The sequence below is a fragment of the Aulonocara sp. 'chitande type north' Nkhata Bay genome, linkage group LG22, assembly GCF_057382095.1.
Source record: "Aulonocara sp. 'chitande type north' Nkhata Bay isolate Kocher_YH1m ecotype deep benthic linkage group LG22, A_spYH_male_GT1.1, whole genome shotgun sequence".
Classification (NCBI taxonomy): Eukaryota; Metazoa; Chordata; class Actinopteri; order Cichliformes; family Cichlidae; genus Aulonocara; species Aulonocara sp. 'chitande type north' Nkhata Bay.
Window position 1 is genome coordinate 6,454,823 of NC_141364.1, and position 26,500 is coordinate 6,481,322.

Here is a 26,500-nt window from a genome sequence, read left to right on the forward strand (position 1 = left end):
AAATGGCTCTACAGCGCCACCTATGCCTTGTTAAATGCAGCCCTACGACCACATGGTTTGAGCTACATGTATGAAATTTGGCACACATGTGTATCATGCCAAGACGAACAAAAAAGTCTGTGGGCCCATTGACGCAAACCCAACAGGAAGTCCGCCATTTGGAAGAGAAGGTGACATTTTGGCTCAAATTTTGCCATTTCCATGCCTTGTACTTTAACGAACTCCTCCTTGGGATTTGGTCCCATAAACTTCAAATTTGGACAGTGTCAACTACACCCTTGTGCCATGTTAAATTGCGGAGCTTTTGAGTTTTCACAATACTATGAGGCCGTGGCGCCATGGCGAATGTCGATGACTCGCCATGAAAATCTTATTGCCTCTCATTCTGTCATACATATTCCAATCTGGACCAAAGAGCACACATACGATAAGGCTCCACCCCTGAACATATTTCAACTGCCATATTTAAAATCAAGGACAGCGCCACCTAGTGGGAACAGGAAATGTCATGTTTTACACTTTGGGATACAGTATTGTGATGGGTAACATCTGCAGCCTCAAATTTCTCCAGGAAAGCCTTAAGGAGTTGGTCTTGGGTTACAGTGAAAACTGTGACTTTTCGCGAAAGGGTGTGACCCCAGCGGCATGGCGAACTTTGATATCTCGCCATGAAGAAACAAATTAGTATAACTAAATGAAATCCAGTCTGATCAGTACCAGACTTTACAGGCATGATGTCAGACCCGCCCTGAACAGATTGATGTGCCCATTGTCAGGAATATGCAGAGCGCCACCTAGTGGCAACAGGAAATATCATGGCTTTAATTTTGTTGTACTGATTTTCACAGGTTCATCGTGGCCACCTCAAAAGCGGTGAATATCACCATCAGTCCCTCGTGATGCTTCAGTGCAAAAATTGTGACTTTAAACTGAACGGCGCACCCTGGTGGCAACGCGGTTCACCATGAAAGATGAAGTGGCTTTTGAGGGTCTTGGAAAGTTTATAGAGGCTTGAAATTTGGCACACACCTCCAAATGGATGAAGGCTTTGTTGTCATGTGATCATTTTTATTGAATAGCGCGAAATTGCTCCACAGCGCCCCCTACAAAATTTCAAAACAACAGCCCCTGCTCTGTGTTTCATCTATGAGTCTGAAACCTGGTAAGCTTATGGAAAATATCAAGATGTACAAAAAAGTCTCTTGGAGCAATATCCCAAATCCAACAGGAAGTCAGCCATTTTAAAATTAATGTGCAATTTTGGCGACATTTTCCCCTCTTTTCAGGCTTCATACTTTGACGAACTCCTCCAAGGGATTTCATCATATTGAACCATTCTCCAGTGTGTGGAATCTAAAGACCTTTGTGATGTTAAATTGCGAAGCTTTTTACGTTCAGGGAAACGGGATGGTCATGGCGCCACGTGGAGTTTGAATCACTCGCCAAAAAGCAGTAATCTGCTGTCACTCAAAAACGCAATGTCCAATCTCTCCCAAAGGTCGCAGGCATGATGAGACTCAAGCTCGGAAATGTTTGTTATGCCATTTGTCATTAATGGTTAGAGCGCCACCTAGTGGGACGACTATAATCATGATTGAATGAGATGAATTGTTAGCTGTTGGTTAAATGCATGAATTCCATCAATGTGACATCAGATCGGACGTGCTGGTTTTAGGTGTTGGGTGTGGCTCGACACGCCGGGGGTGCGAGGGCCCTCATAACGCTGCTTGCAGCTTTAATTTAATAATGTATTTCTAATATCATAGGTGTTGCTTAAAAAACCCTGGGTACAGCGCAAACTCACCCTGGCAGTGGGTGCCATCATTTGGGATGAAAACAGCCATGTTGTTAGAAGGGCTGTAGCCGGCCAGACAAGTACAGTAGTAGCTGCCAAAAGTGTTGTGACAAGTGGTGTGCTGGCCACAGATCTTACTGGATCCTATCTGACACTCATCTTTGTCTGGAGAAACAAAGAAAACGATCAATAAGAATTTTTTTTCTGCAAGTCAAAGGTGTGGAAAAGGTCCATGGGAATAATTACCATTAGAGTTTATAGACATTTTCATAAACCCAAATAATGTGAGATAAGTAACTGCATGATAGAATATTATGGTTAAAATATATACTTTTTAAAAGAATAAACTAAAAAAGAATTTTTTTTTAAGTATTTTAATAAATAAGTTGTTGTTTCAAATCTCCCTAATGAAATTAGCATTGACCCTCTACAAAATACAGTGGGGCAAAAAAGTATTTAGTCAGCCACCGATTGTGCAAGTTCCCCCACCTAAAATGATGACAGAGGTCAGTAATTTGCACCAGAGGTACACTTCAACTGTGAGAGACAGAATGTGAAAAAAAAATCCATGAATCCACATGGTAGGATTTGTAAAGAATTTATTCGTAAATCAGGGTGGAAAATAAGTATTTGGTCAATAACAAAAATACAACTCAATACTTTGTAACATAACCTTTGTTGGCAATAACAGAGCTCAAACGTTTACTATAGGTCTTTACCAGGTTTGCACACACAGTAGCTGGTATTTTGGCCCATTCCTCCATGCAGATCTTCTCGAGAGCAGTGATGTTTTGGGGCTGTCGCCGAGCAACACGGACTTTCAACTCCCGCCACAGATTTTCTATGGGGTTGAGGTCTGGAGACTGGCTAGGCCACTCCAGGACTTTCAAATGCTTCTTACGGAGCCACTCCTTTGTTGCCCGGGCGGTGTGTTTTGGATCATTGTCATGTTGGAAGACCCAGCCTCGTTTCATCTTCAAAGTTCTCACTGATGGAAGGAGGTTTTGGCTCAAAATCTCACGATACATGGCCCCATTCATTCTGTCCTTAACACGGATCAGTCGTCCTGTCCCCTTGGCAGAAAAACAGCCCCATAGCATGATGTTTCCACCCCCATGCTTCACAGTAGGTATGGTGTTCTTGGGATGCAACTCAGTATTCTTCTTCCTCCAAACACGACGAGTTGAGTTTATACCAAAAAGTTCTACTTTGGTTTCATCTGACCACATGACATTCTCCCAATCCTCTGCTGTATCATCCATGTGCTCTCTGGCAAACTTCAGACGGGCCTGGACATGCACTGGCTTCAGCAGCGGAACACGTCTGGCACTGCGGGATTTGATTCCCTGCCGTTGTAGTGTGTTACTGATGGTGACCTTTGTTACTTTGGTCCCAGCTCTCTGCAGGTCATTCACCAGGTCCCCCCGTGTGGTTCTGGGATCTTTGCCCACCGTTCTCATGATCATTTTGACCCCACGGGATGAGATCTTGCGTGGAGCCCCAGATCGAGGGAGATTATCAGTGGTCTTGTATGTCTTCCATTTTCTGATGATTGCTCCCACAGTTGATTTTTTCACACCAAGCTGCTTGCCTATTGTAGATTCACTCTTCCCAGTCTGGTGCAGGTCTACAATACTTTTCCTGGTGTCCTTCGAAAGCTCTTTGGTCTTGGCCATGGCGGAGTTTGGAGTCTGACTGTTTGAGGCTGTGGACAGGTGTCTTTTATACAGATGATGAGTTCAAACAGGTGCCATTCATACAGGTAACGAGTGGGGGACAGAAAAGCTTCTTACAGAAGACGTTACAGGTCTGTGAGAGCCAGAGATTTTCCTTGTTTGAGGTGACCAAATACTTATTTTCCACCCTAATTTACGAATTAATTCTTTACAAATCCTACCATGTGAATTCATGGATTTTTTTTTCACATTCTGTCTCTCACAGTTGAAGTGTACCTCTGGTGCAAATTACTGACCTCTGTCATCATTTTAAGTGGGGGAACTTGCACAATCAGTGGCTGACTAAATACTTTTTTGCCCCACTGTACTTCTGGATTTTTAAGAGATGGTGCAGAAAACTACATCTGTTCAGAAGGAAAAACAATCTTGGAATCTTACTGCATCTGTGCAAAAGGAAATAGCTGCAATGGACAGATGTGAGGATATCAGTGGTTACACCTCTGTGGAGCAAAGAGGATGCAGGCTGTATCAGAAGATCAGGTTGTCTGATACAACATAAATCCTCTTTATTGCATGAGGGTGTAACCATCAGTTTCCTTGTATCTGTCCACTGCCAGCCAGTTTATTTTTTGTACAATATCCGGCCAACTCTTCCAAGTTCATATGACTCCACATTTCAACTTTTTTCTCAAAATAGTATTTGGACTTTAATCTATTTTTTAAAAAATTGGTTTTTTAATCTGGCCCGAATACTCATTCCTTTTAGTGGTATGTATTAATACAACTCTGTAATTATTATTTTTATACTTCTTACTTATTCACGCCTTTATTAAACTTGCTAAACCATTTCCATACCCCTCAGCATTAGTTGCATTTTGTGTTTTTGCTAATTATTAAATGTAATATGATGCTAACATGCTAAATTAACATCACTGCGAGTATTAGTCACTTCTAATTAGCATTTAGCTCAAATCACCTTTACCCAAGAACAACCCATATAGGTACAACCTCATAGAGCTGTGAGTATGGATTTAGCTGTGTCTAGGTTTGGCCTCTTGGATAGTAACTAAACCATTTCCATACCCCTCAGCATTAGCAGCATTTTGTGTTTTTTTGGCTAATAATCAAATGTAATATGATGCTAACGTGCTAAATTAGGATCACTGCGAGTATTAGCCAGTTCAGATTAGCATTTAGCTCAAATCACCATTACCCAAGAATAGTCCATACAGGTACAACCTCATAAAGCTGTGAGTATGGATTAGACTCTGTCTAGTTTTGGCCTCTTGGATAGAAACTATAATAAGATATACCTTCAAGTGTCAGGAAGCAAGGGGTTGTTAACATACTGAGCAAAGCAACATTTGGAGCTATATTTGTAGCTTGTGAGCTGCTAAATACTCCATCATGCTCACCAGCTTATTAACCTCGCCTGTGGCATAGCCAGCATAAAACATGGTTATAGCTTCAGGCTAGGAAAATAAAGCCAATGAAACTTTGCCTTAACTCATGTAACTTCCAGACCTATTGAAGTCTTTCTGATGTGACCTCTATAAACACGTTAAACTCTGTAAAAACTAGTTTGGGGTCATATGGAATAAAAATGGCATCTACTTTGTTAATTGTGGTCATACTCTGTTTTAAAATGATTGCCTGTGATATAAAACTTTGGCTAACACTTTGTCAATCAGACCGCCTCTTCTCCTCACATCCCTCATTTTGCTGCCAAGATGCTGACAGTGGAGATGTTCGTGTGAAAACTGTACAACAGGTAGATACGTGTAATGTTTTAGTCTGTGGGCTGTTTGGTTACATACTGTTTGATTGCTGTGCAGCAGCAGAGTGCTAACAGATCACTGCTGTTGCTAGAAATGATCCTGATGTTGGCGGTAAAAAACGATAAATTTGATGAAACCAAAATAGTTAGCATAAAGTCGTTAAAGAGCTGTTTGGAGTCTTGGAAAACTGTACAAGTGGATGCTGATTCGCTGTGGGTTTATCCCTATGAGCAGCCTCTTTTACATTACATAAAGTTACTTGATTAATTTTTAATATATTAACTGGAGCAGCAGTACAGATATTTATTTTTTTCCTACCTTGACAGAAGGTTCTTCCATTTCCAACAAAGCCGTACTTGCAGTTACAAACTTTGCCCGAGCCATCTGACTTGTCGTCACACGTGGCATTAGCATGGCAGGTTGAGCACACATCCAACAGACTCTGACCCTCTGCTGGCTTACCTGAGAGGATAGAGAGGACTCTTCTCCAATTATCATGTTGATACTTAAAGTTGTTCATTATGTCATATATATCATACGTTGTAATTATAAAATCAGAATTGTGGGGAGAAAAACGTCACCAGGATTCTCACCTGAAAAAACGAAGAGCAGAAAGAACACAATCATGCTTTTGGTTCCTTCATCCATCCTTCCAGTCTCCCCGTGGACTTCACCCGACACAAAACCTCTTCGTCCTCATCTTCGTTTTTTCTATTTTTTTATTTTTATTTATGTACTTCCTTCTTGTGCACCATTATTAAGCTGAGCGCATTTGATAACCAGAATTGTGAGTGGGTGAGCTGAGGTCACCCTGGGAAAGAAACTCCTTTCTCAATGGTCCTCTAGCAGTTTTGTGGTTTTAGCTGTCATCGTCTGGCATGTTCAGTTACTACTCGCATCTGCAGATGATACGTTCACTACTCACAGTGGACTGCCCACTCAGCTGTGGGAGCTGATAACAGCTATATTTGGCCCCATAAACCTGCTGAATTTCCTCTTAAAAAACATGGTGTCACTTTGTAACAGTTAGTTTTGTGCATATTAAACTCCTCATTACACCAGTTTGGTGTTAACCACTGACACAGCTCTTATGGATTCATGAAGGTTAAGTGCAGTTTAATCTAAGTGAGCCATCACTTAGCATCGGGTAGACTCCATAAATATATAAGCGGTGTTTTAAGTTTTTGTATTTATGTTGAAACTAGGGGTCTGCAGTGGGTGATGTGGGAGGGGGAGATAAGTCTGATGAGCTCCTATCTCTCTGCCCAGCAGGGTCCTAACTGGGGTTTTCTGTCACTCAAATTAGTAAGCTAAACTCTTCATAGCTGTGGCTCTGTGTGTCTGTGTGTGTGTGTTTATATATTCACGGGCCAGTTTTAGACATTTTTGTCCAAACTAAAGATCAAAGTGAAAACTGTGTGTTTGTGTGAGCACACATCAGGTCTGGGTAATCACAAAACCATTAGTTTAGTCAAACATCAAGGAAGTGACCCCTTTGAACAAATGAGTAACATCACGTGGAAAAGAGAGAAAATAAAAAATAAATGAATAAAAAACTGAATAAACTTACAATCCAATAGTACATGATTGTTTAAATACACAGTTTATATAATTTTCTCCTCAAACATTTCACATTTTCCCCAAAAGGTTGATTCTGTTCATCTGGACGTAGAGTTTTCAGTGGGAGAAACGTTTCGTCACTCATCCAAGTGACTTCTTCAGTCTCAGCTGACTGCAGGTTTCCCCAAACTTATAAACAGTAGATTTCTACAGTGACTGAAACCAGCCCACTGAATGAACAATGGGCTGTGAGGTCAGTTCCTTGATCATTAATATGCAAATTCTCATGACGAATGATCAACAACCATTGATCAGTGGCCAGAAGTACCATTCACAGAGAGTTGGGGAATGGCTTTAATCACAGCATTGTAAGATGGTAAAAGATGTACCTTTAGGCCCCCTCCTCGATTCAGAGATGGTCTTTCCCTTTTCACGTAAATGGCCTCATGACTTCGTGCTCAAACCAGCTTTCCTCCCCATTCAGGATGTGTACATCCTCATCATTGAAAGAGTGTCCACTGGCTGGTAAGTGTCAATAGGAAACTTTTTGGGATTTGCTTACCTGGATGATTGAGCACGCATCAAGACATTTCACATTTTTACTACTCAAAACAATACTGAATTTATACTTCTTTACACTTGGTCCTTAGAATTATATTGCATGAAATAAATGCAAAATGTCCAACTGTTATGAATAAATAACAATTATATTTATGTAAGTCTATGGGACATACAATATATGTAAAACATGAACAAGTGTTTTTCCTTTCTTTTCCATAAGTTCCCTCAAGTCTGAGGGGAAAACAGTATTTAGCAAGGTTTCAAATGATGTAAACATCCAAATAGTTCCTTTTAAAACTGAGCTTCCTCAATAAAACATGCACAAACGAACAATAAACCATGTAAAGAAGCAGACTACAAGTTCAAGCTTGTCTCAGCCTCAAACTCATCATGTGACAAGCATGTGTTCGACCCCTGAACTGAAGACAGGCCTCTTACACATGAAAACGTGCATAAACATGCTAATTTATTCCTGATATTGGTAATTCCTTATCATCAGCAGATTAGACTTGAAACTCTCAAGTCTCCAGACAGCTGATAACAAACTGGCTAAACAACAACAGCTGGTTAAAAACTAACATTATAAGCTAACCAGCTAATGTTAGGGCAAGTGCCCTAAAAACACAGTTTTCCTCTGATAAACAGTTTGATTACATTCTCACATTGTATGAGAGAGCAGACCCTAACAGAGGCTCAAAGCACTACTTTCTGACAGAAAAGTTAAAGATATCCTCAAGAACTCACCTCAGAAATACTGCCATAGGACAGAATTTAGCATTGCTGTCTCGTCGACTCTTTTTGGACTCCTTTCACAAAGGTCTTCAGCCTCTTCCAAAGCAAATAGACATGGATACATATTGACAGCTGAAATAAACAGGGGATTGACAGCCTAGACTCACTACAGATAAACAGTGGCCAGAGCTGATTGTTCTACAGCAGCTACTGTAGCTAGGATTATGCACTTGAATTGAAAGGGTAACAAAATATAATCCAGTTGACTGCAATTTACTGACATCTAGTGGTGAGGTTTTACACACTGTACCTTTAAAATAATCCCAAAGGTGAACTCCAGACAGTCTCAAAGAATCAAGTCTGTCTGAATTTGTCCTTCTTTAGAGATCGTTTAAGTTTGTATCAGTCAGGCTCTCACTATAAATCACATCAAGAGCAGAAAATAACCACTCACTAGCTCCGTTCTGGTGTGAGAGTAGCACAACTGGACATCATGCATACCTTGTGCTTTCAGGTAGCTGCTGAATAAAAACAGCAGATCAGAATGCACTGGCTCCTGCATTATCACACACAAAAACGTAGTGTAATAGCCAGAGAAGTTCATGGACACAGCGCATGTAAGGAAAAAAGGGTTGTATCTTAAAGAAACACACAGTTTGTATCTTTGAGTTCTGACAAATGTGTTTCACATATTCCTTCCAAATAAAAATAACACTCAGGTGGCACTCAGTTATTTTTGCCTACGCCAGCTGTTGATGAGCACTGAACCATTGCGCCAACATATTTTATGGCGAGGGAACAATGCAGTTAAAAAGAGGATCTATTTGTAAAACAGGATCCAGGGCAACCTAAACCTAAGACTCTCTCTGCATGATCAGTCATTGTGATCTTTGTGCACTGCTGTTACAATTATTAAAGGTGGCGTTATCTCAAATGGACAAAATGAAACTGGGACATTAGTAATATAAGTAGGCGGGACATTTTAATACTGAAATTTCTTATATTTTTTGTTAGCACCTGATATTTCAAGAACCAGCCGTTTATTGCAGAAACATGCATGTATCAAATCGTTCTTACTGTAACTTTTATCAAATGCACCATACTGTTTCCTACATTTCATATTTATAATGAAAAAGCAGTTTGACTGAAACACATTAGTGGTTGATGTTTGAACATGAACATGTTTTGCTGGTTGCTAAAAAAGCATGTCAGGAATGTAATCTTCTTCTGCTTCCCATACCACGAGTGACTGCTCAGGTTTCTATCACAGACAGTATCACGGTTCATATGATGGACACAAAGCTGTGAGATCCTGAAGGGTCATAAAAGTGTGCACAAACAGCAGCTTTTCTTTTCATGTGCAGCTTCAGGCTCCTCAGGAGGAGGCGCGTCAGGAGCAGATGTTTCCTTGTACTCTGACACTGAACCGCTGGAGGTGGACAAAAGCCTGCTGCACACCAGGTCTGCAGCTTTTCCATCCATCAAGGACACGTCTGTCACTGTTTTCTCTCTTAGCGACATATCCCCGTCTTCATCATCATCTATGAGCACAAACTCCTTGAGATAAACCATCCCCACTCCGTGGAGACTGCGGCTCTCTGCTGACTCCTCCGTACTGCGTCCATCCACAAAAGTCAGAGTTGAAGTCTCTGTCAGGGTCTCATGTGGGTCTGTTGAGTTGTCTTCTGGCCCCGAGTAGCCCTGGCTGCTTGACTCCATCGTCCTTATGAAGCTCCTGTGGCCAATCTCGTCTTTCGTGCTGCGCTTTTCTTCGTGGCTGATGGAGTTGATGTCTGGAACGTTGGCACTAGCTCGGCTGGAGAGCTGGTCTCTCCTGGGATGAGAACTGTTTTCTGCAGCATGACCATTTCCAGAATGCATCTTGAAGGCCACCTTCTCATAGTCATGGTAGACCTGCACACTGCTGCTCCCTGTTGGGGAAGAAATGGGGATGCTGGCAGTGTTTCCTTTTCCTTGCTTCTTCATGTAAATCTGCCTTTCACACTGAGACCAAACAAAAAACTGGAGGTTAGCCTCTGACCTTAGAAACTGTAGTCTGTTCACTGAGGATGACTGCAAGACTCAGTTCAATATTATTTATGTAACACCAGCTCACAACAACAGACACCTGGGGCTGGTTTATTTTGTGAGCCCAAAACAATATAGAATAATCCAGTAAATAGGCCTTCCTTTTTTTTAACAATATGAGAATATTTAGCAAACAATAAATACTAATATAATCATTTTAAGATTACTACTACATAGTAAACAAAATGGTCTAAATGAATAAATTATGACATCCCTGCTTTTGGAGGGAAGCTTATTGATTTTATGAGTCTGCATTGTATGTAACGGGAAAATTGTTTTTGCTTTGCAGATTCTAGAAAAAGCAATACAGTTCAGTTTAGGAGGCCACATACCTTTGACCCAGAAAACTGGGGTTTGTGCCCTGAATTGTATCATTATTTTATGTATATTGTGTTCATTCTTTTTTAGTTTTTTAAGACTTATGAAATCTGTAAAAAAAACAAAAAGTCTTTGTTCACCTGGACGGGTATTTTATCTTTTAGCTGTAATACAACTGTATGAATCTGATGAATTTCCACCAAAGAAATTAATTGATGCCAATGTCAAGAAAGTGTCAAGAACATGGCACTACAAAATTACTGGCCCTCTGACGTCTGAGGGTCTGTGAAGATCCATCACAGGAAACAGTGATGTGCAGAGCATCACCTGACTTGAACTGCTTCCCACAGAAATGCTCCAAACTCCTCAAACAAACAAACTGGCATCATGACCAACATGGACACTGATGGTGCAAAATAAGCATATGTTTGCATCATGTATATTAAAATGCTTGATACTATAATTAAACCCTCTGACAGGAAACAGTTGTTTTCTCTTGAAGGGAAGGAGTATGTAATCGTTTCCATTTGTTTGTCTGTCTGTCTGTTCGTTATCGGTCCAGTGACCACAGTTTTAAAGATATCATTTTTAATGTTGTCTATCTAGACTGGCTAAATATTTGACCTTGACCTTCACTGTTAGTGCCCACAATCAAAGTTGACCTTGAAAGAAATAGTCAAGAAACCATGGCTGGTGTCACATATCTAGTTATTACTAAGGTCTGAATAAAGGTGCTGCTACATGATTTGAGGTCAACAAAATGTACCCCTACTTTATTTATTTAATTTTTGAATTATTAATGCACAATTACAAACTGACTACATCATGCAGTTACATTATAGTACAGTGTTTCGCTAACAGTGTAACTGGGGCAACAAATAGTGGACTTGTTTTATGCGCTGGCCTCTCTGAATAAATAAAAGAAGCCGTTACTTTTAAAGGAAGCAAAAATAACCTGAATTCCCGAAGGACCGGCTCTGTGAAGGTGGAGACAGATGAAGGCCTCAAAAGTGCTTTAACAAACCAAGGAAAGTGAGTGTTTGATCTCTTTTAAACACACCTTCCTCCTCCCCTGCTGCCACACAGAAACATTTCAGATGAAGTGATAAAGGCACTGCTCATCAGAGCATCCTGGAAATCTGCCATCCTACTTATGGGTGTGGAATGCTGACAGATTCGTGTCAGTGGGCAAATCTTCAAGCTTTAGTCCCGTTTTAAAGAAAGGACAAGCGCAAACAAATGCAAATGGGAATATGCAATAAATATGCACACTGGAAACTGTATTGAAATACTTTTTTAGAGGATTTATAGCTCTGTGTGCTAAATGCACTGGACTCTGCACAGGAGCTTTACAAACTGACCCTCTTACACTTGACTGACTCCTGCAAGACAGAATTGGGACTCTATAAATGAATAATATCTGCAGTGTACATGTTGGAGTGGGAATGCTCCAGTTTGTAGAGGTGACTGAGCAAGAACAAGAACAGATGAAAAATAGATAATGTTTTAAACACGTTCATTGGTTTATGGCTTTAGCTTCACATGGCTGGCGACTCCTTTTGTCTCAGCAGTGAGTACGAGCAGCCTGGGAGAAGCGTTATCTCTGGGAGGAGGAACTATGTGGCACAGCCAGGAGAAAATGGACAATAATTTAATATCACAGAGTTGACTTTTTAAAAATGTTGGGCAGTATAGAGTACACTTAATGTATGATGATGGCTATCTGAACGCTAACATTACTTAAAACTGTCCTTTACACATCAAACACACAATTGATGCAACAATGAACATCCACATTTCTGTAAAAATACACATCAATTTAATAAAAACATGCCTTTACCTTAAGCTTTTTAAGCCTGAACTCTTCCCCGGGTCGATGTAAGGAAAATCACATGGCATAGATGGGATGATCAAGCAGGCTTCCTCCTGCTCTGCTGTGCCGCTGGCAAAACTGATGTCTCCTGCTTGCAGAGTATTCCTTGTGGTCTACAAACAAGAAATCCTTCACACACGCCCTCCCCTCATCGTATCCACTACAACTGCTCACAGCTGTAGCTGCACAGAGGCAGACTCGACGCACTCACACCAGAACCTGTGTGTGCGTCTCTTATTTTAAACTTTGTGATTTTCTAATGGATTGACCTTTATATTGATTCTGCTTCACATGTTAACCATCCAGAGTTGACTTTTGAGTTTTCATTAAATTAGAAATAGCAAAAAGGCAAACACCACCCAAAACAAGGAAATGAAGAAAGGTTAATTTATTGCACATTATTTGCCATTTTGGAGAATATGCTAACGTGCTTATGCGCAGACAGTTAATAATAACAATATTAAAATAGACACCGCTTACAGTGAATACAGGCTCTTTTCAGCTAGTTTTTAATTAAAATCAAAATGTCAATCTAAAGTTGGCGCTAACTTTTACTGGACCTGGCAGTGAAGTCAGATTATACCTGCAGTCCCTTCCTGAATTCTTGTTTACGCAGAACTACAACAGACACTTGTCCTGATTTTGTCCTTTTAAAACGCCACTTTTTTCAATCCCATGCACTGAACGTTTTCTAATATATAATACAGGCTCTAAGTCTCCGTGTTAAATATTGTGACAAATCCTTGAATTTAAAAATTTCAGCTATTCAACAAATATTGTGAAGTAAAACAAACAAACAAACAAACAAACAAACAACACACCCCTTTCAAAAAATTCTTTAAAATTAAGACTGTGACCTTACAATAATGACTAAATTGGGGATTACTTTATTTTTTTTCAGCGAAAGAGAAGGCTCAAAGGAGATGCCACCTGTCAGAAAATGTATTTCTTATGTTGAAGGAAAAACAGTCTTTAAGATTATGTTTGACAACAATTTGGTGTAAACTAAATAAAGCTCAAACAAGGAATGCAAGAATATTTACAGCAAACCCTGAGGAATGCACCAGAGTCATGTGTTAAAGCACCAGGTGCACTGATGCAGAGGACACTCAATGTTGAAACTGCGTCTGATCTTTCACAAGTGATTTCTTATTTTCCAGCAGGTTTTTAGGTCAGAGGCGGTTGTGCACGGGAACTGTGCACCGCACCTCTAAATTAGAAAACCAGTGCTTTCTACTCTCTGTTCTTACTCTTATTGTCTGAGAGAGCAGCTGCTCTTTAGCTTTTTGAGACATTTTGACTTGTCACAAAGGGAAAAGCACATAAATAAATCAAACGATGCCTGAATACCATTTAGCTGCTTTAGCCTCAGGGTCCTGACATTGTGCATGCTGCCATGGTTTAATGGGACACTTTAACTCAGTGGTTCCCAAAAGTTTTTTGCTAGCCCCCCTTTGTTTTACAAGAAAAATGTGCGCGCGCGCGCGCACACGCACACACTAACACATACTCCAACCACACACACCCATATTTTGCTCCATTGCGGTTTATTTCACACCTCAAACATTTAGTAAACAATTAAGCAAATACAAGTAATCTGCAATAAATTACAGGTAGTAAGAAAATAAACTACTAACTCTTTAACGCTACGTCCGCACCTGCGCGGGTATTTTTGAAAACGCAGCTGTTTCGTCCACACGTAAAACGGAGATTTTTTAAAACTCCTTTTTTGCGTTTACGTGTGGACGAGGAATACAGAGTTCCTCATGCAACATCAAAGGTATGTGCCTTTATTCACGTCACGCTGTGCGCCACGTTATTGTTTACATGAGATGAATTGCAGAATAGCAGATAGTCAGATTAACAATATTTTGTCTCTATCTTCAGGTTTTACACGCTTACACACACGCAGTTACTGTCCCTCTATTTAGAAAGGCAGAGGCGTCACGGTGTAATTATTTTACATGTAGTTGTTTTTTTTCCTGTGTAATAATATTCAACATTGTTATCAATACATTTTTCAAAAATGCCTCTCTGTGCAAAATGGGTTTAAAAACATAAACAACTGTGGATACTGTTTGTCCGTGATTTGAAGAGCCCAGCGCTGCTCCCGATGAAGGGAAAACTAATTCTGCAGGGGAGACCTACCTCGGCACTTGTGCAGGTGAAACCAAAGGGCAGATATGCTTCACCATATTTTCTAGTCTTTGGCTTAGAATGAAGTTGGTTTGGAAACATATTCAGTGATGCTTCATCTCCTGCTTTGCGTTTGTGTGGGCGCCCCGTGCTAGCAGTGTCCAAGCATCCCCCCCACCCCCATGCAATGACTCTGCGCCCCCCCTAGGGCGCGGGCCCCACACTTTGGGAAGGTCTGCTTTAACTGATCGGAGATACAATTAATGATATTATTACTCACAAGGAAATACCTGGAAACACCTTATCTGCTTACTGGTAAGCACTGAATGGTAATATAGTATATAAGTAATATTTAGTCAGAACAGAATGAAAACATCCACAAGCGTGCTCATTTATTCCTCATTTATTAGACACACAACTCTCCTCTGAACAGCCGACAATGAGCCGACAATGAGCCGACTAAACGAAAACAGCTGGTTATGAGCTAACTCAATACCAGCTAACGATAGGATCAAGTATCCTTGAAACCAGCATTCCCTCTGATAAACAGCTTGATTATATTCTCACATCATATGAGAGTTAATTCGCCAAGTGTCTGAATCTACTTCAAAGCAGCAAACAAGAGCAGCTGGCAGACTAACAGCAGCAAAAAACAGCAGCGCTTATGACAGAAAAGTTCAGAAAAGTTTGACATTATTCAACATATTCAAAAATACTGTGTAGAAAAACATATTTGTTTTACACAAACAGTAGTAGAAATACGCCAGCCAGCAGCAGCTGGCTAAATGTAATGGTTTTGATCTCTCTTAGGTGACTAAAACTTTTTGTTCTATAACAGCCACCGTAGCTGAGATTATGCACTTGAATTGGGAGGTGTAAGAAAACAGAATTCAGTTGACTGTAACCTGCCAATCTACTGACAGTCAAACTGTTAACAGTGAAAATCTGAACAACAAATAACAACATTCTTTGTTAATCATCAACACCTAGAAATCAGTCCCACCAGGTGAGCTTTGCCCCCTCTGTGTTGCTGCATCTGAAAGTAGAGGCTTTGGGACTGATGCTTATTTTCGGGTGCTTCCCAAAAACTGACCGTCACCTTTCCTGGAACCAGCAGAGGCTCCTTAAACTGGGCAGTGACGGTAATGGGAGCGGTGATCACTTTAACCCCTGTTGGCAAAACAGAGCAGCTAGCTGACACCCTAGAACAGGACAGAGCCATCCTTCATAGAGATAATTAATACTGTTATCGTCTGATAAATCGCATTACCTTTGTGCTTTTCAATTTCAGCCAAGCAGACAGAGAACATCCAGAGACTCGGTACTCTGTGAGGAGTGAATCTAAAGAGCCTGGCCGGCAGAGAGAGGAGCTTACATGGAAAACTCCATGTACACTTCAGGTCAGGAGTCCAGGGAACTTTGAGCTCCACCTGCTTCAGAGTGTCCGGTGCTGGCTCATCTTTCTCACCTGCCAGAACAAAGATCAAAGTCATGGTGATCAGGTGAGTTAAAGCCCCAAGTGTGCCGTCGCTTTAAAAACACAAATATTCTGAAGGGGAACCACCGTGACACTACTCACTCTCATTTTCATTCTTAGGTGAACATCTGATGGCTTTGTGAAGCTTGTTTTCGGAAAGCAGTGTCAGGATGCTCTCCCACACTACGCATCTGGAGCGGGAAGTAGCAGACAGACAGATGTCCACCTCCACCCCTAGATCAGTCGGCTGGTACCCCAGGACTTGCACCCGCAGGGTGAATGGACCCTTCTTCAGCTCATCGATTGGCTGAAAGGTTTTTAAACTCTGACGCACATGGACAAGACCTAAAAAAAAACATTTAAAACACTCAAAGTTGGATAATTTTCTTTTAAAACCTGCAGTACACATAAAATGATGAAGATTGAAATCACTTAAAAAAGTAAATACTGTACATAATTTCAAATGATGGACTAAAAACATTTAAATATTAAAGTTATTTTTTTTTACTGGGAAAAACACCTTTTTTGGTAAACAATGTAGTCGGTGCACTAAGTCAAGCTTTTTAAAAAATGGTTAGTTTTCATTCCTGTCCTTGTGTTTTCCAGTAAATTTGAATTTTCTTTTAGTTGTGACTGACTACTTTTGTGAGCAAAGTGAAATAAATGGATAAATAGATACTTTTTGTGGTTTTCCAAGGTGAGTATGTCTTCAGCAAATTAAAATGGCACTTGTGGGGTTCTTGCATTAGCTGGTTTGTCTTCTAGTGAAACTCATTTGAGCCTGCAATACTGGTGCCTTCGCTATTTGTTTGAAATTCATCTGTCCATACATTTTCTACCACCTGAAGAAAGAGCCAACTCTTCACGGGACAAAAGACCAGGAAGGCACCAAGTCCAGATCGTGTGCCACCTTCTGCACTGATCACCTGGCCCCATCTTGACACTGATCTTCAGCAGATCCCTGGAGCAATTCATCACTGTAGGGACACTCTCCAGCACCCCAAGAAGGCTGGGTACTCTGACCTGTAGTTCAACTGGGTAGTGAATCGGGGTTGAATACCCACCTCTGCCTGCTGCCTCTCAACGAGGGCAACTCCGGATTGGTACAAACTCCAGCCCCTGTCCAGCAGACTGCGGTGAGGTGAGACTGACTATATCTAGGAAAGATCTCCCAACCTCTCACCTAAGCTCAGCATCCTTCCCCACCAGAGAGGTGATGTTATATGCCCCAATAGCCAGCCTCAGCAACCAGGGATTAGACATCGCACACGACCATTACAACTTCTCTTGTGGGTGATGACCCCACAGTATGGCCCACTTGGGATCACTACTTTTAAATGTAGCCACAGAGTTTTGATGTAGTATTTTGTACAACAATCAAATATTGAAATCAAAGCAATTTTGGCAATAAAATGTACCCATCAAGTTTCCACTGAGTTGAGATATCAGCAAAAGAATCAGTCTGGTTAAAGACGCCGTGTCATAGAATCATAATACTTTATCATTCCCTGAAAAAGCTCTATAAATGTGTGTCTTGTGTTATCTATGTCTTACCTGCTGGGCTGAGCCTGAAGTTTTCATGAGTTAACAACATAAGGAGAGGTCTGCCGCAGAGAAACTCCGGGAAGCACAGCGGGATGTCTCTGTATTCACTGTCTGGATAATCCCAACCATAACCTGCAGCACTGCAGAACCTCCGCAACAGAGCATCCTCCACCCTTAGAGACACATACACAAACTCAAGAGGACCTGCTCCCAGCTATTTTACAGTTCAAATGCATGCGTAAAACGTTAGGCCGCACTCACCTGCAGCTGACCACTGTATAACCAGCTTCTTGTTTCTCTGTACCGTATAAGCAGCCTGCTCTCCGGGTCACTCTTCTGCTCAGGTATTTCATGTAAACATACGCATCACTCGGAAGTTTGTCGCTATGCAGTTCGGTTGTTTTCAGCAGCTTGTGAGCGCAGTAAACGTGAACGTAAACCAAATACACGGAACATACAGACAGTGAGGCCACAATGTAACTCTGCGCATTCCCCATTATCGATTATAATATCCATGTAGGCTCACAGATACCGCTTAGCAAGGTGAGCTCCAAGTGCATGCAACAGTACGGCAAGCGCCCTGGGACAAACAGTGCGCTTTCGGCTCATCAGCAATGAAACTCGCACTCGGTGACGTTTTTAAAAAAATCTTTACTGTCGATGCACAATCACTTATTCCACAATTATTTTACATATTTTTCAGAGTATAAATTACAGCTGTTTCATAGTCGGCTCCTCTCACCAATTTACTAGTACAGTGTAAAAATATTTATTTTTGCTTACTGTCTGAAAAGTTCAAACTATTCAGCAATTCGCTATTTATTTATTTATTTATTTTTCCAAAACGAAAGGGAGATGTCACTCTTATTGGCTGCAAAGAGAGCTTAACAAAAAAACAAAACAAAACCATCCAACAACTCATGTATAGAAATATACAAAGAGAACATTCATATCCAGGCTGAAGGGGACATTGTGTCTTCTTCAGTGGTTCCTGAGGTGACGGAGATGTCCTGACTCATCTGTCCCGTCCCCGCTTTTAAACTTCTTCACCCAAATAGAAGCAGCAGTACAATGCAGACTGAATTCACTGCGATCAGCGGCACTGCAGGGGAAAATAAAACATGACATGGTCTGAGCCAAGAGAAGTTAAAATGATCCAAGTCACTCTGTCTGAAGAATACTGAGTGTGTGATAAAGTGGAAACCCACCTCTCATGACTGTCCTGACGGAGCGGATAAGATTCATTAGCTGGACTTTGATGCCTGGTTCATCACCAAATCCCCCGACACTTTGATCCACTCCCCAGCCAACTGAAGATGGTTAAAACGAACGGATTTGTATTAAGTAGAGTGGGAATTAAAAGTACAAAATGTAAACATAGACGAACAACATAAAGTCTTCCTGTCAAATGGATAGAAGGTGGTGTAGCAACTTTAAACAAAGCGAAATCACAAACTTTTGCCATTTAAATTGTTCTATTTGACTAGCCTTTTAGCATTAGCCAGCTTAAATGCTGGGCCAATTCTATACATGACCTCTTGAGAGCCTAATATCTGAATTACAGACACTTACTTTTCCTTAGAAATCTTTCTTCGTGTAGTACAGCGACAGCATTGATGCACAGAATAGCTGCTTGTATAAGAGAGTATAAGGTAAATGCCATCTTGTCTCGACAAGTAGCTAGCTAGCTATATGTTAGCTGTAGCTGGCACTATTTACATCCGGAGGCCGCTCTGCTTTGATTGGTCGTCGGGCTTAGGGAGTGGGCGGGGCGCGTCCAATCCAGAACCCTCCCGTAAGAACTGCTACGGAAGGACTCCATCTGTCTTCAAGCAACAACTTCTGACGTGCCCCACAACTACTGGTAGATATTTGCCTCTTGGGCATTTGTGAGAAATTTTTCTTTTATATTTTTGTAGCGTTTACTCACAGTTTGGTTAGGGTCAGGAGAAGACTATTTCTGTTAAATTTATTTTTAGAAGCTTGTCTGACATAACGCCATAAAGCCAAACTCCCTCAATATACAGGCAGCTGAGAACAAGGCCCCTTTCAGAAATCTGGCTTTTCAAGTACAAAAAGTGAATTGCAGTTAGCTTTTCACAATCTGCCCCTCACTCATATAAAACTTGACCAAAACAAGATGCAAATGTATAACCAAGAGCTAAACGTTTAATAATTGTTGTTTGACAGAGCCTTGGGAAATGTCTTGATATTGAGGATGCCATAGTGCCACCACCCCTGAAAAGCAAACAAAAAACCGTGGCAGTTGGCAGGTAAGGGCTGCTGCAGTATCCCTACTTCCCACAGCCTTGTTTGACGAGCATTATGTGTAACATAGCCTCAAAACACCACTTTATGCAGGATGTTTCCTCCTGTAATATCTCATAATGTTATTATGATGTCATTATTGATGGTCATGCCACGGCTGGCATGGTGGATAACTTCGTAAGGCATGTAATGTGTTTTAAAAAAATACATATTTAATGGTGGAATTTATTTTTCCCCCCCATGTATAACCTGAACATACAAACTTAGCTCTATATGCTGCACAGCTCCAATTTGTATTTGAGTGTTACTTACGGAAATGTACCACTTTCCACAAGCTGCCTTTGATGAAAATGTCATCAGCTGCCTTTAGTGATCTCTACTTGAATTTGACGATTCAAATAGCAGGACCTTGGCAATCAGTGTTGTACAAATTCTCTCAACTCCTTGATTTAAGAAACACAAGAGGCTGAATCATGAGAATAAAAATCTTTATTAGTGTTTTATGAAGTCTGCATAATATGCGCACGCCTGAGAAGCTTATGGTCAGAGAAAAAAAAAGGAAAAAAAAAAAAAGAGAAAAAGAACTGCTCTATCAATACCGCCCTCTACTGGTAAAACAACTGCCACATCTACTGTACTGACTGCTTTGCAAAAAGATTACTGTTAAATACACACATACTGTACTACTGTTATGTATATATGTATATGCATGTCTGGTCCACATCAGTTTTTGTAATGCAAATTTTTTTTTCCACATTCATATGTTGTAGGCCAAAGTCAAAACAATGTAACACCGGACCCTAACACTTGGTTCAGTTCCCCAAATCCAAACTTCACTAGGTGCACTTAAAGTACAATCACTACTGCCATATGGTAAACATATTTTGGGGGCGGGAACATGTTAAACTCGCAACAGCCACAAAATGAGTTGAAGCCATAAAGTCTTGTTGTACATACTGTATTTTATAGACAGAACAAGTACGATACAAACACTAACACAGAATGTCCCAGTGTGCAGGCACATTCGCTCCTCTCACAGGAGAAAATAAACACTCTCCTTCCGACGTTCCTGTAACATTTTGAAAGCCAATTATATCTGGTTCATCTTAACCTGCCTGCCGTAAGCACCAGAAGGCTACAAGAGGTCATGTGTGTTTTTTCCAAAAATGAAAGGGGGTGGGAAAAAAATAAAATAAAATTGAATGAACTGAATGGCCGAGCTGAATGAACAAATGGCCATTACAAAGTTTTACATGCCACTGGAATCATTCAAACCATTACAGAAAAGTTGATTTCAGGCAAATCTGTTGCTGTTTTAGTGTACTTTAAATGCACCAGATTTTTTCAGAAGAGAAAAAAGGGTAGATACAGGCTGCACATGTGTGGCAGTGATGTTTTTTTTCCTTAAACCAAGACAAAGAGCTGCTTAGAAAGTTTTGAGGGAGAGAAAAAAAAAATATAAGGAATGATCCATGCCCTCCATGTCACTTTGGAAACAACTGTGGTCTTTATAATATTATTTTAATAAAAAGTGGACGACAGAAATTGTAAGTATATTTATATATAAAAATACATGAGAATACAAAAGTAGCAAAACAATGGGGATATAGGCTAAAAACTGAATGAATTCATTCATTGAAACCTTCAAATTCTCCCAGTGAACCGCTCTCTACTTCACTTTGGAGAGTCCCAGGACTCCCAGTGTCTGTCAAAAAAACAAGAAGCTTTTTGATTAACAGCTGATATTCTCTGGTCCCTGCCCAGTGCACCCTGCAAAGCCTGGCCCACCACCTCTTCAGCTTCCATACCAGGCTGTTCAAGTGGGGGATGTAACTAGACTAAGCCAAGGACACATAAGAGTGCCATATAATGACAAAAATCATAAACTCTTGTCAGACTGAGTTAGCACTTCGTTTTTGAAATATTTATTCAACCAACACTCTTTTCTCCATTACGAGGAATGTCTTATAACGACACCCATCAAGACTTAAAATAAAACTAAAATAAAATTTAAAAACAAAATAAAAACTGAGGTGTATGTGTGTGCGTGTGTGTGTGAGGAAGGGGTGTTCTGGCAAAGACAATCAAATCACTTTTTAACAAAAACAAAACAAAAACACCGTGGCGTTTCCTTGAGGGGAACGGCCACCAAGGCCATCATTTCTTCACTAAGTCACCTCCCCCTGGCAAGAGACGGGGCAGAGTTTCCCAGAGAAAAGTAAACTTATGTTAACAATGTTTGGGGTAGGCTTTAAAAAAAAAAATCATGTTACTTATACAAGCAATCTTCAAATACTGAGAAACTATTCACAGATATTTTTGGTATCTCCTCTACCTCCCAGACTAAAAACCAATATACATTTTATTTGTACCACAAATAGATCTAATATTAAGGTTTTGGGAAAACAGTTTTAACAAGGTGCATGACATAGAGGGGTAACAAAGTGCCAATTTTTGTTGTTGTTGTTTTACTCAAAAGTCTGTATCTGTGTGTGTATGTGAAGTTAAAAGAGGGATGTGGAACTGGGCCACAAATACTATGAAGTATGTCACAGAAAAATCAATCTGTGGGATTTCCTTTTTTTAAATGAAAGGACTCACATGTTTAGAATTTAACGAGCTTTATAATGGGCTTTTTTGAGGGGGAGGGGCTATTTTAGGACATACTGGAGCAGCGTGCGGATGGGGAACCCATCTGGGTCAGAACTTTGTCCAGCCACTGCAAGGGCCCGTTCAAATGCAGCTCGATCCAGCAAGGAGTGCTTGTGACAGTCTGCCGCCTGGAAAATAAAGATAATTTCATGAGCTGACGTAGCCTTTTCATGTTTCATGACATGTGACTTATGATGCTTTATGATGAGCTTTGTTAAGTGAAGCACCCATTTCTACAACTTCTTCTACAGGAAGAGGATGTTGCGGTTTGCAGCTCTCTACTTGAAATTCTTAAAAACTACTTGAAAATATGATCACACATCCCTGGAATAACCTGAACCATTTGCATCCCATGTGATGGAAATAGTTCAGGTCATTATTAGCTGATGTCACTAATAATGGCTCAAACTGTATGCATCAAAACAAAACAAAAAACCCCCAAAAAAAAACATTTGCCACTAGGGCTGTGCGATATCACCAAAATCTCATATCCCAATATAAGACATCTATCGTCCCGATAACGATATAAATCACAAAATTTTAACATTTTCTGTAAATTCTTGCATGACGTGTTTCCAGCTGCGCGTCATGTACCTGGAGTCGAGTGTTTTAACCGATGCATTTTTAAACATAAGTTGTAACGGCCGCCGTTTTCTTTGTGAGTATTTATTACATGGCGTGCTGCGGGGAAAAGCCTGTTCTAACGTTTGAATCTAAGGTTTATTTTTTAGCACCTGAAGGCTCTTTGTTGCTTTTCATCCGTAAATAATCTGCTCTTTCACGTGATTCAGTTTATTTTGAAAAGTCTCAACAGGATCTTGAGCTTTATTGTGAAAGGTTTATGTAGAAAATAAACAAGCGGACACGCGATGGTTTTACCGTTGCTAATGACAACGCATAAAAACAGGCGCTTGTCCGTCCGTAGTGTGGTTATATTAAATATAAGAGAAAGAGAACTTTAATAAATTAATATAGCCACTACAGTGACCATCAAAACGATGAATTAGAAAGCACTTTGGGCAACTATGCTGTTTTCTAAAGTGCTCTGTGAATAAACTCAGATTGGACTCTTTAACTTGGGCTCATTGTCGGCTGTTCTATGAACGCTCTGTTTGGTCTTTGTTATTTGTCCCCTCAAGCTTGACTAATAAATTAATCAATTAGTCAAGTCATTAAGTTCACTAGGAACAAAACTGATAGCGAGGAAGAAAAACTTTACTTTTACTCCATGACTCTGCAGTAATAAGGCCCACAAAGGACCATAGGGTGCAACTAAAGTTCGGCGTACAAGGCTCCACTAAGATTAACTGTTAACGTTTCAAATCAAATTTCCACATATTAAGTATGACTACATCCCATGATTTCCACAGTTTCTGGACCAGTGTTCACCTGTACTCAGCTCCCCAGCCTTTGACAAAGCTCATGCGGATAGTGCACATCCTGGTGAGTTGGTAGACGGCCTCAAAGCCCTGGTTGACTGACTGAGCCAGCAGAGCTGCAAATTCCTGGTTGTTAAAGATTTTTAGGTTACAACCTGAAAGGACAAAGAGAAAAAACAGGGCCGTCGGTTTTTGCTGGTGGTAAAAGATGAATCACAATGAGACTTTGGTTGGAAGTGGTCTGTTATTGTTTTTGCTGTGGATAATTATTAATTACACAGACCTTTTGTGATGATTCTGCTGGCCTTCACCAGTTAGTGATTTGATTAATTTAGCAAGTTTTTAAATTCCTCTTTTCCCACAGAACTCCTTTAAAAACTTTTTATTCTGATATACTGTGAATTAGCATTCTGAGTGTATTGCAGAGAAGTGGACTTTCAGAGGTGATATGAAAGGTTGCTATGGAAGCGGAGACACTGGGAGTGTAATTTCCATTTTCACCTTAAAGCAGGATGCTACACAATTTTAAGAGAGAGAGAGAGAAACTTTTATCATCGTATATTTTCTTAAACATCTCACCTGGAGGAATTTTACACACTGTTGCTGGATGCCAACCATACCGCTGGTTGCAGTTTGGACTCTGGACAAAGATGGCGCTATCACTCAGGCACTCAGCAAATACTTCCCCCCCAATATAGTAGAGTCGAACTCCTCTTCCTGTAAACACAGATAGAACCCAGTTATTCAGACATACTGAATCGTGTGAATGTAAAGAAAGTAATTTTGAAGGCTTAAAGTGCAACAGGTTTCCTACACACAGTTATACACTCCTAACACATACTGAGCTGTGCCATACCTATGTGCCTTCGGGTCATCTCTACAGTGGCATTCCTGTTAACATTAGACAGCAGGCCGAGGCAGAAGCGTTCAGAGTTTGATGGATCTGTGAATCCATCCACTGTCAGTGAGGGCTGAGAGGCGTGAAACGTCTCCCCGACGCGCTGGTTCAGCTCATAGTACGCTATAGAGCACCAGAAGGCCGGCTCCGAGTAAGTCACTGGTTGCAGGTCTGCAGGAGAGGCAAAACTACACATCAGTTACGAAAGACCAGCACTGAAAAGTTTTCTCTGTGTATGCACAGATGTGTCTGCTTTCCTACTGACAGGCAACCACAAGACCCATCCAAAACCACCACCTCACTAATTTATTACCATTATTGTGATTACCAGCAAAATCCCCACCCTATGTGTAGGTTTTGCCAAGTCTGCGGCACTTGTTCGCTTCACTCATGTATGCAAACACAGACTTGTTAATTCATCATGGTGGTTTTTTTTTTAATCTTCATTATCAGTTGTACATAGAGCGATGCCAAAAAACACCAAATAACTGAATAAAAATGTATCCTGTTCTTTATAAGCTAAACACTTGTTTTTGTGTTTTTTTAAAATAACTAATTTAATTTAATTTTTTTCACATGGTTCCCTTCCATTCTGTCAGATTTAACATATTCAGTTACACAATTTGTTTGAGTTAAAAACAATACTTACCCATGCTGTGATTGACAGGAGACAGAGTGCTGGGGGAGAGCTCTGCTGGAGAACCTAACCAGAAAACAAGAAGTCATGGGTGTGGATGCATTAAAATGCAAAAAGGTGGATTATATCTTATAATGAACCTGGTGCCTGTCTTGCAAAGAAAAGCCAAAAGGATACCATAAAATGCATCTGCTTGCTTTACAGTGAACAGAAGAGATGCTGTCTACTGTTGCCATAACACTCAATCTGTACATCTTCTAGATGAGAAGATAAAGTTTGAGCTACAGCTTCTTTCACTGCACTAAGGGTGAAATGGATTAGTTATAAAACAGTAAGTAGCTCGCTGCTGCAGTTGAGGTTATCATTAACAGCACACCAAGCTACTTTATTCTTACATCCATTTCCAGAACAAGACACCAAGCGCTGCTATAGAATCTTACAAAATAAAACATTTAACTTCTGTGACTTTAAACTTTAAATGCTTTTCTCATGTTTGCTCATGCTTCTGTGGAAAAAAAAAAAAATCTAAAAAGATTCAATCTGGATTTTGTCCCTGCCACCCTCTTTAAGAAATTGAAGGATACGACACATTTAACCCTCCGAGGTAAAACAGAGGGGGAAGCACAAGAGTTAGAATCAAGGTGGAGGACTGAATCAAGACGCTTTCAATAAAGAACAAGCACTGACAGATTGATGCAAGGTGCTACAGTGTGTCTGACAATAACAGCAGCTTTAAAACTGTTCTTATTCATGCCTTCCTGTGTTGTATATACATACCCATGTCTGAATGACACCAAGCTCTCACTTTAGTGGCCTGATAAGGCCAGCGCGTGGTACAGTCAAAAACTCACCTTTGAACCAGTAAGTGAATAAGACTGTAATCTCTTGACGCAACAATCTAAAACTATGTGTTACTATGAGCATACTTGATCTAGGATGAGCTTTGATGGACAGATTTCATTGGTACTAATCCATGATGACAAATAATCACCAGGTAGATCAGGTGACTACGTGACACATGGAAGTGCAGCAGCACAGGTAGAGTCTGACCTATCGCCCTTTACTGCATGTCTTCTTCTTCTCTCGCTCTCCCTACTTTCTTGTCCATCTTCACTGCTCTACCATCC

The 26,500-nt window shown here is 40.5% G+C and overlaps 5 protein-coding genes across 5 annotated transcripts; all 5 read right to left on the reverse strand.

The window, feature by feature from the left end:
* Positions 1 to 1,760: 1,760 nt before the first annotated feature.
* LOC147303351 (sushi domain-containing protein 1-like) lies at positions 1,761 to 6,362 on the reverse strand. The gene is made up of 3 exons (XM_086281250.1): positions 5,843 to 6,362; positions 5,568 to 5,711; positions 1,761 to 1,960 (listed from the first exon to the last, which is right to left on the reverse strand). The coding sequence occupies exons 1-3, from the start codon at positions 5,895 to 5,897 to the stop codon at positions 1,761 to 1,763; spliced, it is 399 nt and encodes a 132-aa protein (XP_086137376.1). The 5' UTR covers positions 5,898 to 6,362.
* A 2,199-nt stretch (positions 6,363 to 8,561) lies between these two features.
* LOC147303352 (uncharacterized) lies at positions 8,562 to 12,481 on the reverse strand. Its single transcript, XM_086280897.1, has 2 exons — positions 12,349 to 12,481; positions 8,562 to 10,106 (listed from the first exon to the last, which is right to left on the reverse strand). The coding sequence occupies exon 2, from the start codon at positions 10,086 to 10,088 to the stop codon at positions 9,423 to 9,425; it is 666 nt and encodes a 221-aa protein (XP_086137023.1). The 5' UTR covers positions 10,089 to 10,106; positions 12,349 to 12,481; the 3' UTR covers positions 8,562 to 9,422.
* A 2,271-nt stretch (positions 12,482 to 14,752) lies between these two features.
* LOC147303353 (uncharacterized) lies at positions 14,753 to 18,137 on the reverse strand. The gene is made up of 5 exons (XM_086280882.1): positions 17,801 to 18,137; positions 17,549 to 17,712; positions 16,097 to 16,339; positions 15,788 to 15,985; positions 14,753 to 15,687 (listed from the first exon to the last, which is right to left on the reverse strand). Exons 1-5 carry the CDS (start codon positions 18,034 to 18,036, stop codon positions 15,497 to 15,499), a joined length of 1,032 nt encoding a protein of 343 aa, XP_086137008.1. The 5' UTR covers positions 18,037 to 18,137; the 3' UTR covers positions 14,753 to 15,496.
* Positions 18,138 to 18,170: 33 nt separating this feature from the next.
* LOC147303354 (immediate early response 3-interacting protein 1) lies at positions 18,171 to 19,274 on the reverse strand. Its single transcript, XM_086280903.1, has 3 exons — positions 19,112 to 19,274; positions 18,748 to 18,849; positions 18,171 to 18,641 (listed from the first exon to the last, which is right to left on the reverse strand). Exons 1-3 carry the CDS (start codon positions 19,200 to 19,202, stop codon positions 18,586 to 18,588), a joined length of 249 nt encoding a protein of 82 aa, XP_086137029.1. The 5' UTR covers positions 19,203 to 19,274; the 3' UTR covers positions 18,171 to 18,585.
* Positions 19,275 to 20,278: 1,004 nt separating this feature from the next.
* On the reverse strand, positions 20,279 to 26,440 carry LOC147303355 (SMAD family member 2). Its single transcript, XM_086280901.1, has 5 exons — positions 25,386 to 26,440; positions 24,695 to 24,907; positions 24,418 to 24,555; positions 23,849 to 23,993; positions 20,279 to 22,587 (listed from the first exon to the last, which is right to left on the reverse strand). Exons 1-5 carry the CDS (start codon positions 25,387 to 25,389, stop codon positions 22,464 to 22,466), a joined length of 624 nt encoding a protein of 207 aa, XP_086137027.1. The 5' UTR covers positions 25,390 to 26,440; the 3' UTR covers positions 20,279 to 22,463.
* Between the last annotated feature and the right edge of the window lie 60 nt (positions 26,441 to 26,500).